Here is a 12,211-nt window from a genome sequence, read left to right as displayed (position 1 = left end):
AGCATAGTTTCACTGCCCTAAAACCGGCCTGTGCGCCACCCATTCATCCCTTCCCAATTCCCAACCCAGCAACCACTGATCTTTTTACTGTTACATGTTTGCCTTTTCCAGAATGTCATATTGTTGGAATCAAACAGCATGCAGCCTTTTCAAACTAGCTTCTTTCACTCAACAATACGCATTTACAGCTCCTCTGTGTCTCGTGGCTTGACAGCTCATTTCTCTTTGTCACTGAATAATATTCCATTATATGGATATGTACCACAGTTTATCCATTCACCTGAAGAATGTCTGGGTCGCTTCCAAGCTCTGCAGTTATGAAGAAAACTGTTATAAATATTTATTTGCAGGGCCGGGCATGCACATTACAGGGTGTGTACGTCACACCTGTAATCTCAACATTTTGGGAGGCTCAGGCAGACAGATGACTTGAAGTCAGGAGTTAAGACCAGCCAGGCCAACACGGTAAAACCCATCTCCACTGAAAATACAAAACAATTAGCCATGTGTGGTGGCGCGTGCCTATACTCCCAGCTACTCAGGAGGCTGAGGCAGGAGAATTGCCTGAACCCAAGAAGCAGAGATTGCGCCACTTCACTCCAGCCTGGGTGACAGAGCGAGACACTATCTCAAAAAAAAAAAAAAAAAAAAAATTCATGTGCAGATTTTTGTATGAACTTAAGTTTTCATCTCATTTGGGTAAATACCAAGGAGCATGATTGATGGATCCCATGATAAAATTTAAACATAAATTTCCCGTATTAAACAAAACATGTTTTATAAGAAACTGCCAAAATGTCTTCCAAAGTAGCTATACCATTTCGCATTCCCAAAATGCAAAACCCATGAATGACAGTTCTTGTTGCTCCGCATCCTTGCCAGCATTTGCTGTTCTCGATGTTTTGGATTTTATTCATTCTAATAAGTGAGTAGTGGGTTTATTTAGCAGTTCCCTAAGGACAGATGATACTGAGCATCTTTTTACATGCCGATTTGCCACCTGGATCTCTTCTTTAACCAGGTGTCTATTCATATCTTTTGCCTACTTTTTAATTGGGCTGTTTGTCTTCTTACTGAGTTTTAAGAGTTCTTTGTATATTTTGGCACAAGTCCTTTATCAGATGTATTTCGCAAATATTTTCTCCCAGTCTGTGGTTGCAGTTGACTTTGCAGACAGTTTTATCTGACAGTCTTGCTCAACTGTCGTGTTAGTTTTGTAGCACATCTGAGATTCTTTGGAGTTTTCTACTTAGTTGTATCATCTGCAAATAATGACAGTTCTGTTTCTTCTTCCCAAATCCATATAGCTTTAAAAGCAAATTTGCTCTTGTCATCCAGGCTGGAGTGCAATGGCGCAATCTCAGCTCACGGCAACCTCTGCAGCCCAGGTTCAAGCGATTCTCCTCCCTCAGCCTCCTGAGTAACTGGGATTACAGGCATGCCCCACCACATCTGGCTAATTTTTGTGTTTTAGTAGAGACGAGGTTTCACCATGTTGGCTAGCCTGCTCGAACTCCTGACCTCAAACGATCTACTAGGCCTGGCCTCCAAAAGTGCTGGGATTACAGGCATGAGCCACCACGCCTGGCCTGTATTTCTTGTTCTGAACTAGACTTTGATATTTCTATAGCCACACCAACTTTCTAATGATTTGTGTTTTAGATTTTTCCATCCTTTCATTTTTAATCTGTGTACATCATTAAAGTGGGTTTTTAAAATACATCATATTTTCATCTTACATTTTTATTTCAATCTGACAGTCTCCAACTTTTTTTTTTTTTGAGACACAGTTTCACTCTGTCACCCAGGCTGACTTGTGCAATCTCCGCCTCCCCAGTTCAAGTGATTCTCATGCCTCAGCTTCCCAAAAAGCTGGGACTACAGGCATGCTCCACCAGGCCCGGCTAATTTTTTGTATTTTTAGTAGAGACATGGTTTCACCATGTTTGCCAGGCTGGTCTCATATTCCTGACCTCAACTGATCCACCCACCTCAGCCTCCCCAAGTGCTGGGATTACAGGTGTGAGCCGCCATGCCCAGCCCAATCTCTGCCTTTTAGTTGGAGTTCTTAGACATTTAAATCGAATGCAAGTATCAATACAATGGAGTCTAAATCTACCAACTCACTATTTTTTTCCAATATGTTTTTTGTTCTTCTTTTCTTTCCTTCTTTTGGATTTGGCATATTCTAATATTCTATTACGTCTACTGTATTGGTTATGTGTCTTTGTTGGGTTTTTTTATTTTTTAGCAGTTGCTTACAGTTTACAGTATGCATGTTTAGCTTACCACTGTCTATATTCAAATATTTTACTATTAATATTTCACGTGTATTAGAGCCTTAAAATGCTATACTTCAATTTTCTCTCTTCCACAGTGTAATTGTTGTCATATGTTTTACTTCTGCTTATGTTATAAACCACACAGCAATTGGTCATTGTTTTGGGGATGGCTTGCTTGGTAGTATGCTTAGAAGCTACCAATGTATCAGTTGCCTTTCCCTTCCCCACTTTGCTGCTTCAGCAAAGGGCATTTTGGGAGCAAGGAAAGTTTACGTCATCTTAGCTCACCAGTGTCCACAATGGTTGGTCTGAATTTCACACAATATTAAAGTCGATACGTGTCTAAGAATGAGGAAAGAAAACGCATTTCTAGAGTCTCAGAGATTCGGGTTGTTTTGTTTTGAGACAAGGTCTCGCTCCCTCACGCATACTGGAGTGCAGCAGCTCAACCACAGCTCACTGTAGCCTTGACTTCCCAGGCTCAGAGGTGATTCTTTCACCTCAGGCTCCCAAGTAGCTGGGACTACAGGTGCGTGCCACCACGCCCAGCCAACTATTATATTTTTTTGTAGAGGCAAGGTTTCACCATGTTGCCCAGGTTACTCTTAAACTCCTGGGCTCAAGTAATCCACCTACCTCAACCTCCCAAAGTGCTGGGACTATAGACACAAGCCACCATGCCCAGCCCTTTGTTTTTAGGACCTCCTTAAGCAGTTTGCCCAAAATGTGCACATGGAAAGGCTTCCTGATGGCCACCTGGCTTCCCTTCCCCACCTGGAACACTAGGACTTTGGCCAATGAGGGCCCTGGAGCTCACACTTCATTAGCTTCATGGAAAACCCCATCTACTGGTGCCATAGAAGACAGGAAATTTCTGATACAGTCTCAGTCCTGACAGGTAAACAAGTGTAATTCACCCTGTGAATCTAGTTTCCTGACAAATTGTTGGTCCCCACAGTCACTTTCTACTGGTTCTACCTAGAGGTGCCCAGGCAGCTTGCAGACTTTTGGCAAGGGGAAAAGGCCTGCTTGGCCCAGGAGGTGAGTCTGGGATATGGAAGAAAATTAAGCAGTGATCCACTGAGGCTTTTCCCTACAACTCCTACCCCTTCCAAAATGTTGCCCAAACAGTATGCCTAAGAATCATCTGGGAGCCGGACACAGTGGCTCACACCTGTAATCCCAGCACGACGGGAGGCTGAGGTGGGCAGATCACCTGAGGTCAGAGGTTCGAGACCAGCCTGACCAACATGGAGAAACCCTGTCTCTACTAAAAATACAGAGACGGGGGGAAAAAAAGTGCTAAAAATAGTCAGTGTGTACAAGGATGTGAAGATATTGGAACCCTCATTTACTGTTGGTGGGAATGTGAAATGGTGCAGCTGCTGTGGAAAACAGTATGATTTTTATTACTCAAAAAATTCAAAATAGCATTACCATGTAATCCAGTAGTTCCACTTCTGGGTATACACCCAGAAGAAAGCAGGGCCTCAAGGAGATATTTATCTACCCATGTTCTCAGCAGCATTATCCACAGTGGCCAAAAGGTAGAAGCAGCCACCCAAATGCCCACTGAAGAAGGAATGGACTGGCCAGGAGCGGTGGCTCGCGCCTGTAATCCCAGTACTTTGGGAGGCCAAGGCAGGTGGATCACCTAAGGCCAGGGGTTCAAGACCAGCCTGGCCAACATGGTGAAACCCTGTCTCTACTAAAAATATAAAAATTAGACTGGGTGCAGTAGCTCACACCCATAATCCCAGCACTTTGGGAGGCCAAGGTGGGCAGATCACGAGGTCAGCAGTTTGAGACCAGCCTGACCAGCTACTCAGGAGGCTGAGGCAAGAGAACTGCTTGGGCCCAAGAGGTAGAAGTTGCAGTGAGCTGAGGCCGAGAACGCACCACTGCACTCCAGCCTGGGCAACAGAGCAAGTCTACATCTAAAAATATATATATGTGTAATTATATATTTATAAAATAGATATAATTTTATAAAATTATATATATACATATACACACACACACACACACACACACACACATATATATATATATAAATTAGCCAGGCATGGTGGTGGGTGCCTGTAATCCCAGTTACTCTGGAGACTGAGGCAGGGAAATCACTTGAACCCAGGAGGCGGAGGTTGCAGTGAGCCAAGATCACACCACTACACTCCAGCCTGGGCAACAAAGTGAAACCCTGTCTCAAAAAAAAAAGGAACAGATTAACAAAATGCAGTACACGGCTGGATGTGGTGGCTCATGCCTGTAATCCCAGCCCTTTGGGAGGCTGAGGTGGGTGGATCACCTGAGGTCAGGAGTTTGAGACCAGCCTGGCCAACATGGTGAAACCCTATCTCTAAAAATAATAATAATAATAAATGCAGTACATACAATGGAATACCGTCAGCCTTCGAAAGGAAATGACGACACATACTGCAATATGAATGAACCGTGAACACATAATAAGCCAGTTAAAAAAAGTTGAATATATCTGATTCCACTCATGTGAGATACCTAGTCAAATTCATAGAGACAGAAGGTAAAATGGTGGTTACCAGAGGGCTAGGGAGAAGGGAATAGGGAGTCATTATTTAACTGGTGTGGAGTGTCAGTTTGGGAAGATGAAGCGTTCTGGAGATGAGCGGTGGGAACGACTGTGTAACAGTGCAAGTGCACAGAATGCCACTAAACAATACACTCGGGCTGGGCGCAGGGGCTCACGCCTGTAATCCCAGCACTTTGGGAGGCCGAGGCAGGTGGATCACCTGAGGTCAGGAGTTTGAGAGTAGCCTGACCAACATGGAGAAACCCTGTCTCTACTAAAAATACAAAATTAGCTGGGCGTGGTGGCTCATGACTGTAGTCCCAGCTTCTCAGGAGGCTGAGGCAGGAGAATTGCTTGAGCCAGGGAGGTGGAGGTTGCAGTGAGCCAAGATCATGCCACTGCACTCCAGCCTGGGTGACAGAGCAAGACCTTGTCTGAAAGAAGAAGAATTCAAGTCACACAGTAATTATCAGGAATACAGAACTGTGTAAAGTAAGGTCTGCCTGTACCTGTATAAATAAAAGTATTGGGCTACACTGAATCTTACCTCTCCCCAGGGGTAGAAGCCTGCCTCACCACCAGGACCTAGCCCTAGGTACATACCTTGGAGCACCGTGGAAAAGCAAGCATTTTGGCAGTTATTGGCAGAGCTGAGGCTCCTCCTCTCGGGCTCATCAATGATAACCCAGAGTACCACCTCCCTTCCCTTCTCCTTCAGAGGCTACATTTCAGAGTGTCTCCTGAATTCTTTTCTCCAAGGAACTCCAGCATCATAGACTGGCTCCTATCACTCCCACATGAGCTACCCACCCTGCCGGCCACTACCACCCAGATACTTAGGATACTAGTCTGCTGGAGGCCGACATCCCTCTCCACGAAGACATTGGGGGGTGAAGTGAGAGGGGGCTCCCTGTCCCTCACAAGCCCCTTCCTTCAGGTCCCCAAGACCACCACACCGGACTGTTCAGGCACACCAGGCCCTGGGTCCCATAGTCAGTGGGGAGCCCCAATTCCACTAGTCAGAGGCCCTTCATTCATCCCCAGCCACAGGCTGGCTACACCCATTTAATTCAGCAGAGACAGCACTTTCTCTTTTCCTTCAAGATCAGAAGTCTAAATAAACCATATGGAGAAGAGAAACAAATTCTCATGTAGCAAGTTGTCTCACTTTGCGGAGTTAACAGAGTCCCCAAATTATATGGCGTAGCCTTTGGTGTCCTTTCTGCACTATGCAGAACAGAAAACGAGCTGCCTTCAAGCTCTGAAGTTGATGACATTTCCCCTTTGGGAAAAAAAGATTTTTCAAAGGAAGGAAGGTTTCCCATATTCCCCCAAGGTTCTTTCATTGGCTTATTCACTCAAGCATACCTACCATGTTCCAGAAACTTCTAACTTCCTATTTACAAAGGCCTTCTGATATCACAGCATTTCTGATTCACAAATTGCACTGGACTTGAAATAAGAAGTATTTCCAAATCACTGTTTTATCATTAGAAGTTAGTACAACCTCTCCAAGTCTTAATACATTAGAGCCAGGCACAGTGGCTCACACCTGTAATCCCAGCACTTTGGGAGATCGAGAAGGGTGGATCACCTGAGTTCAGGAGTTCAAGATCAGCCTGACCAACATGGCAAAACCCCGTCTCTACTAAAAATTATGGTGCATGCCTGTAGTCCCAGCTACATGGGAGGCTGAGGCAGGAAAATCACTTAAACCCAGAAGGCAGAGGTTGCAGTGAGCCAAGACTGCTCCAGTGCACTCCAGCCTGGGTGACAGAGTGAGACTCCATCTCAAAAAATATATATATACATAGTAAGAATCTTTGTCCTGCCAAACTCACAAAACTATATGCAGATCATCTAAGAACTGCCAGTGAACATGGGAGTAATGTCATTGTTATAAAGAAAAAGATTGGTTGGTTGATTATTTTTAAATGAGATGTGGTCTTTCTACGTCACCCAGGCTGGTCTCGAACTCCTGGACTCAAGCAATCCTCCCACCTTGGCATCCCAAATGCTGCGATTGCAGGTGTGAGCCACCATACCTGGCCAAAATTTATTGTTAAACAGAAAGAGGGGAAGCAAGATGGAAGGGCCAAGCCACCTGTTAGAGCAGAAGCAGTTCTAGAAACCCCATCTCACAGGGTTCTGGGTGCGGAATTGCTGAAAACATCCTCCTCCTTTATGGGTGGGCTCTCAGGGCTTAAACACGATGACAGCCATGAGTTTTCATGACGCAAATGGAACATATCAATCATGGTGCCTGTCTTACCCAACAGTCTCTTCTAATGGAAACTCTGCCACACCCAGCACAGCCTCACTGCCTTTTCAGGAAAGCAGTCCGAGGCTTCTCTACCAAGGGTAGGGCCCCTGATCCAAAGGCAGCTAGACCCCAGTAAGACACCTATGAAAGTAGCCTAACTTCACCAATAGCAATGGTGGTAATTACCAAAGTCAATCAGACCACATCCCTCAGATTTGCCTGGGAAAATATAGAGCGTCATTGATCATCAATGGTAGGAGAAAGAGGGCAGATGTGCATGGGAAGCAGGGAGGGAGGCTCCGCCCTCAGGGAGAAGCCAGTTCCAGGGCGCCTCAGGGTTATGAGCCAGCCCTGTTTCCACCACAGCATTTCCTTGTAACAAGCGTATTTCCCCTTGATTCCCTTAAAGTTAGCTTAAAGGAATCTGAGGCTGGATAGAAAAGTCTCTAAAAGAGGAAACTAGAAGTGCTTCACTGACACAAAAACTCAACCTGACTTACCTCCTGTGGCCAAGAGACATGTTTCTGGAATATCTACACCAGAAAACACTCAACCACAGACTGTTGAATAATGAGGCACTACATTTCTGTTGGTTTTTTAAACTGTTTTTCAGCTAGAAAGAAGATAGATATGGGAGGAGCAAAAAGCTCCACACTGGTCCTAATGCAGCCCCACAAGATCACAGATAAAAGTTTTCACCGTGAAATACTGCAAATTCCAAATCTTGGGGGGTAGGGGCAGGGAAGGTAGGGGACAGTGGCAGAAGGGACCACCTACCTGCAGGTACTCAACCCCAACAATGGAAAGCAGCCTTGGTGCACTCTCTGCAACCAAGGACCATGTTTTTGCAGAATTGGGGCTTTAATGTGAGACATCTGTTGGTATATCGACCCAGCAAATCTGGTAGAAGCTACCACTGTGCTCTTGCCCTGGGAGAGATCCATTCTAATCAACAGCCAGGAGGAGCCAATTGAAGGCTGGCAGCAGAGTGCCAAAAATGTAAGGCTTTGTGTGGATACCCAAGAGTGAAGCAGGAAGGGAGAGGACACACAGGAAGCCACCCTAATAAATTCTCAAAATAAGTCGAACATTTACATTATGTCATGTGCTTATACACTGAGCCAGGGTGTGTATGAGAGTGTGTGTGTGTGTGTGACAGTGCGTGAGTGTGAGCGCGCGCATGTGTGCGCGCGTGCGCGCGCGCTCACGCAGAGATGGATCCACACAGACAGACACAGTCCAGGCCACTTCCTCAGCCTAGTGAAGAGGAGGTACTGTGCAGGCCACGAGATAATCGAAACGCAAAGGCTACATTCAAATTCAGGGTCAGGGAATTAACTGCACTTTAGTTTGTCTCTTTCCTTTCTGAAAGAAACAAACCCAGAAAACATTAAATACTTGGAATTTCTTACACATTATTCACCAGCACCTCTATCCCAAGACTTGAGAATTCAGCAATTTGGTCGTCTTCTTCTAGCGGTCTCTTCTTAATTAGCCTCTTAGCTTCAACCCCTCAAGCAGAGAGGATTCAAGTGGCTGCCACTATAGAACAGCTTTTAATTCAGGCATCACGGGACCCCATGGCATGATAACAGGATGGGTTACCTTCTAAGGATGGGGCTGGCTATGAAGTTTAGTGGCTTTTCTGGTTAAAAAAAAAAAAAAAAAAAGTCTTCCTCTATCACAGACCTACGAAACAATTTAATCTATCTGGGCAATGGCAAGAATAAAGAAGCTAGCAAAAATACAAAACGCACCTAACCGACCCCAAGTCACAGAATTACAGAGAATTCTTTCCTATGGGACTCCCGCTCCTGGCCCCGGCTTTCTGGCGCATGCCTGGTTTTTTCTGCTTTTTTCCATCCTTCCAGGTTCATTGTTCAAGGATCAGGCATCATGATCCTCTGCCCCCCACCCTTCCCCCTCAGTGATTTTTTTTTTTTTTCCTTCTTCTTCAAAGGCAGGGTCTGTCTCTGTTGCCCAGGCTGGAGTGTAGTGGGACAATTACAGCTCACTGCAACTGAACACCGGCGCTCAAGATCCTCCCACCTCAGCCTCCCAAGTAATTGGGAGTACAGGCGCGCACCACCACGCCCAGCTAAATTTTTACATTTCTTTGTAAAGAGGAGGCCTCCCCATGTTGTCAGGCTGGTCTTGAACGCCTGGCCTCCAAGGATCTATCCACCTTTATCTCCCTCCCTAAGCGCTGGCCCCTTCCCCTGCGTTGACTCTCTAGGTCAACGGGGAGGGGAAATCCCTGCCAGGAAGGCATCAGGGACGCCAAGGCCACTTCAGCAGCAGCACAGTCAGGTGCAGAGCTTCTAGTGTAGGGAGCAGTGGCCATCTTGAGCGTCATGATAGCCGTCTTGTGATCTTGTTGCTCAAGCTTCTGCTTCCCTTATCTAAGTTTTACGTTCTTCTTAGTCACGAGGCCAGCCTGCAGCCTCGTCTCCATGATAACTTTCTGACGTCAGAACTCAGAGCTTCCCGCCTTTGCTTGCTTATAAGCAGCTGCTTTGTGCCTAATAAACGAGACTTGATCAGATCTTTGACTTGTCTCCATTCTTGGCGTCTCCTGTCTCTCTCTTAATCCCCACTCCCTCCCTAGGGTCTGCGTTGCTCGTCCCGCGGGTCGGGACACTTCTAGCCTCACGGTTCGGCGTTTTTAGCTTGCTAGTGAAAAGGGTAAGCTAGTGGAAAGCCGGCTTTAGCCCTGGAGGCAGTGAAGGAAAAGGGAGTTGTGGACACTGGTCTGGGAATAGCCTGCGGAGACACCGTTATCACAGTTCACTGACTACCGCTGGGGGGGTCTCCCTTTCAGAGTCCTCACTTGTACTATTTTCCTTTCATCCTCCCAAGTCTGTAGAGCCAGAGTATCATTAGCAGGTTTTTATTGATGAGGAAAAGGAAGACGTTCAAGACCCACCCAGGAGTCTGCTGGAGTCCCTTCCCTTTGTTAATTCTTAGCACGTCTCCAACTCCCCGTGCCCCACCCACCCCCCAAGCCACCGTTCCTAAATGCCTGTCAACAAAACGTAAGAGTTAGCTCACTTCAAAGTGGGATATGGAGCTCGGCATCCTGCTCTAAACTTTTTTTTTTTTGACGGGGCGTGGTAGCTCACGCCTGTCCTCCCAGCTCTTCGGGAGGCTTAGGATCGCTTGAGCCCAGGGGTTTGAGTCCAGACTGGGCAGCATCGTTGTTTTTTTATTTTGTCTCAAAACAATAAAAATAAAAGTATTGCAGAGATTGAAAACCACCGGATTCCGCTCTTCCCAGCCCGCAGCAGCCGCGCAGCGCGGGGAACCCAGGGCTCCGCGGCACCCGCTTCCCAGACTCCAGCTTCTCCACCGAAGCCCTCGGGCCAAAGCGAGGCCGCGAGGAGGGCGCGCGCGGCCCGTTCAAGTCGCTGTGAACCTCCAGATACCCTTGGTTTCCATGCACATCCCCGCCATTCCCTGTTCTTTCGTTCGTACGGTGTTGGGCTTACTTTCATTTATTGCTTTCGTTTACCAAGAAAAAAACCAATGCTGAGCGCGCACAAGGGGCGCAGAGGGCGGCGGCGGCGGCGGCGGCGGGCCGGAGCGGCCTGCGCGGGCCTCCCAGGGGCGCTGCTCTGCGTCCCGGCCGCGGCCTCGTCCGCGCCCCGCGCGCTCCAGCACCAGCAGCGGGATCTCCTCCAGCCGGTTGGGCCGCTCCCCGCGCCGCAGGTAGCGCGGCCGCCACGTCCCCAGCCTCCGGAGCAGCCTCTGCAGGCTCGAGGGCCCCCCCACCCGGGGCCGCGCTCCGGGGCCGCCTGGCCTGAGAGCGCGCACTTGGCCTTCTTCCCGCGCGGGCCGCGGAACAGCCGCCGCCAGCACCAGCAGCCCGAGCTGGAGCCGCCGTCGCCGGCCGTCCGACCGCCTCCGGCTCCCCGCGCCCAGGGGCGCCCCGCTTCAGGCGCGCCGCCTTCTCCAGCAGCTCATGCTGCGCGCCGCCGCGCCGGGACCACCGGGCCCGGGGGCCGCCATGGGCCACGCAGGCCTCTTCTCGGGAACCGTCGGGCGGGACAACTCCACGGCCGCCTCCAGGACTCCACCGAGCCGCTCGCGTCCTCTGCCGGGAATGTGCCCACAGGCCCCCTCGACGCGCTCGGGTTGCCAAGGAAACCTCATTGGTGACCACACAATGCCCAGCAGAGCCCTCAACCTCTGCCGCCGATGGGGTCACCAGAATCCAAAGACCCAATCCTTCAAACAAGTCAGCCAAATGTCGCTGTGGACTGATTTTCAAATATGGCCTCACCTGGGCAAGAAGGAGTCTTGACGTTCCTGGGGACCGAGTCCTCGTCCGCGAGGACACCAGGCGTCCACAAGGAGAGGGCTGCGCAGCCTTCCCTTGGTCAAGGCGTGGGTTTCCGCCTCAGGCCTGTTGCCCTGGAGATTTGTAGTTTGTGAACTGGTTTCAGGTGGTCTGCACTTTCCGGTTAACAGGGAACGAGAGTTTCGGGAAAGATCTCAAAACCTAATTTGCTTCATCTCGCCCCACCCAAAGGCTTCTTTCTTGTAGGATTGTGATTGATTTTTTTTTCTTTCTGAATGTGAACAATATTTTTGAAGAAATTTTGTAAAACTAATACAAAAAAATACTTTTTTCTGCTTCTTTATATGCATATATTTTTCTACTTGTTAATTTTCTCAAATTCAAGGCAAAGTTAAATAACAAAAGCTACTATGGGGGCTGGTCGTGGTGGCTCCTGCCTGTAATCTCCGAAATTTGGGAGGCCCAGGTGGGCAAATCACTTAAGCCCAGGAGTTCAAGACCAGCCTGGGCAGCATAGAGAAACCCTGTCTCTACAAAAAATACAAAAGAAATTACAGGGCATGAGAAAAAAAGAAAGCAAGCAAGCTACTCTGGGCACAGCCCTGGAGGGAGGGACAGGGCAGTACCCCAAGCTGTGCTGGCAGCTGGCTCCGTGGGGCCCTCTCTCAATGGGCATGAGTGGGATAAAGTGTTTGTGTTTTGTACTAAAATATAATGCAAATATTGATGAAAATAAACATTTTTAAAAAGAAAATGACCTACCAAATGGGAAATTAATTTTATTACTAGATAGACACGAAGAAACTTGACTTCAAGGTTGT

The 12,211-nt window shown here is 47.9% G+C and overlaps 1 protein-coding gene and 1 long non-coding RNA gene across 2 annotated transcripts in view; both read right to left on the bottom strand.

Moving 5' to 3' along the window:
- LOC144580432 (uncharacterized) overlaps positions 1 to 11,491 on the bottom strand; it is a 48,319-nt gene extending 36,828 nt beyond the window's left edge. Inside the window, exon 1 of the long non-coding RNA XR_013529945.1 lies at positions 11,373 to 11,491. This is a non-coding gene — a long non-coding RNA (uncharacterized LOC144580432). The remainder of the gene's footprint in view (positions 1 to 11,372) is intronic.
- C19H1orf202 (chromosome 19 C1orf202 homolog) lies at positions 4,739 to 11,360 on the bottom strand (the record flags this gene model as incomplete). The annotated part of the gene is given in 4 exon segments (XM_078357340.1): positions 4,739 to 10,735; positions 10,737 to 10,864; positions 10,867 to 10,979; positions 10,982 to 11,360. Coding segments are annotated over 4 exon segments (771 nt in total), but the record flags the coding sequence as incomplete, so codon positions are not given.
- Positions 11,492 to 12,211: the final 720 nt, after the last annotated feature.

Source organism: Callithrix jacchus, chromosome 19, assembly GCF_049354715.1.
Source record: "Callithrix jacchus isolate 240 chromosome 19, calJac240_pri, whole genome shotgun sequence".
NCBI classification, from domain to species: domain Eukaryota; kingdom Metazoa; phylum Chordata; class Mammalia; order Primates; family Cebidae; genus Callithrix; species Callithrix jacchus.
The sequence above is the reverse complement of the archived record's forward strand: the minus strand, read 5'-3'. Positions and strand labels throughout refer to the sequence as shown.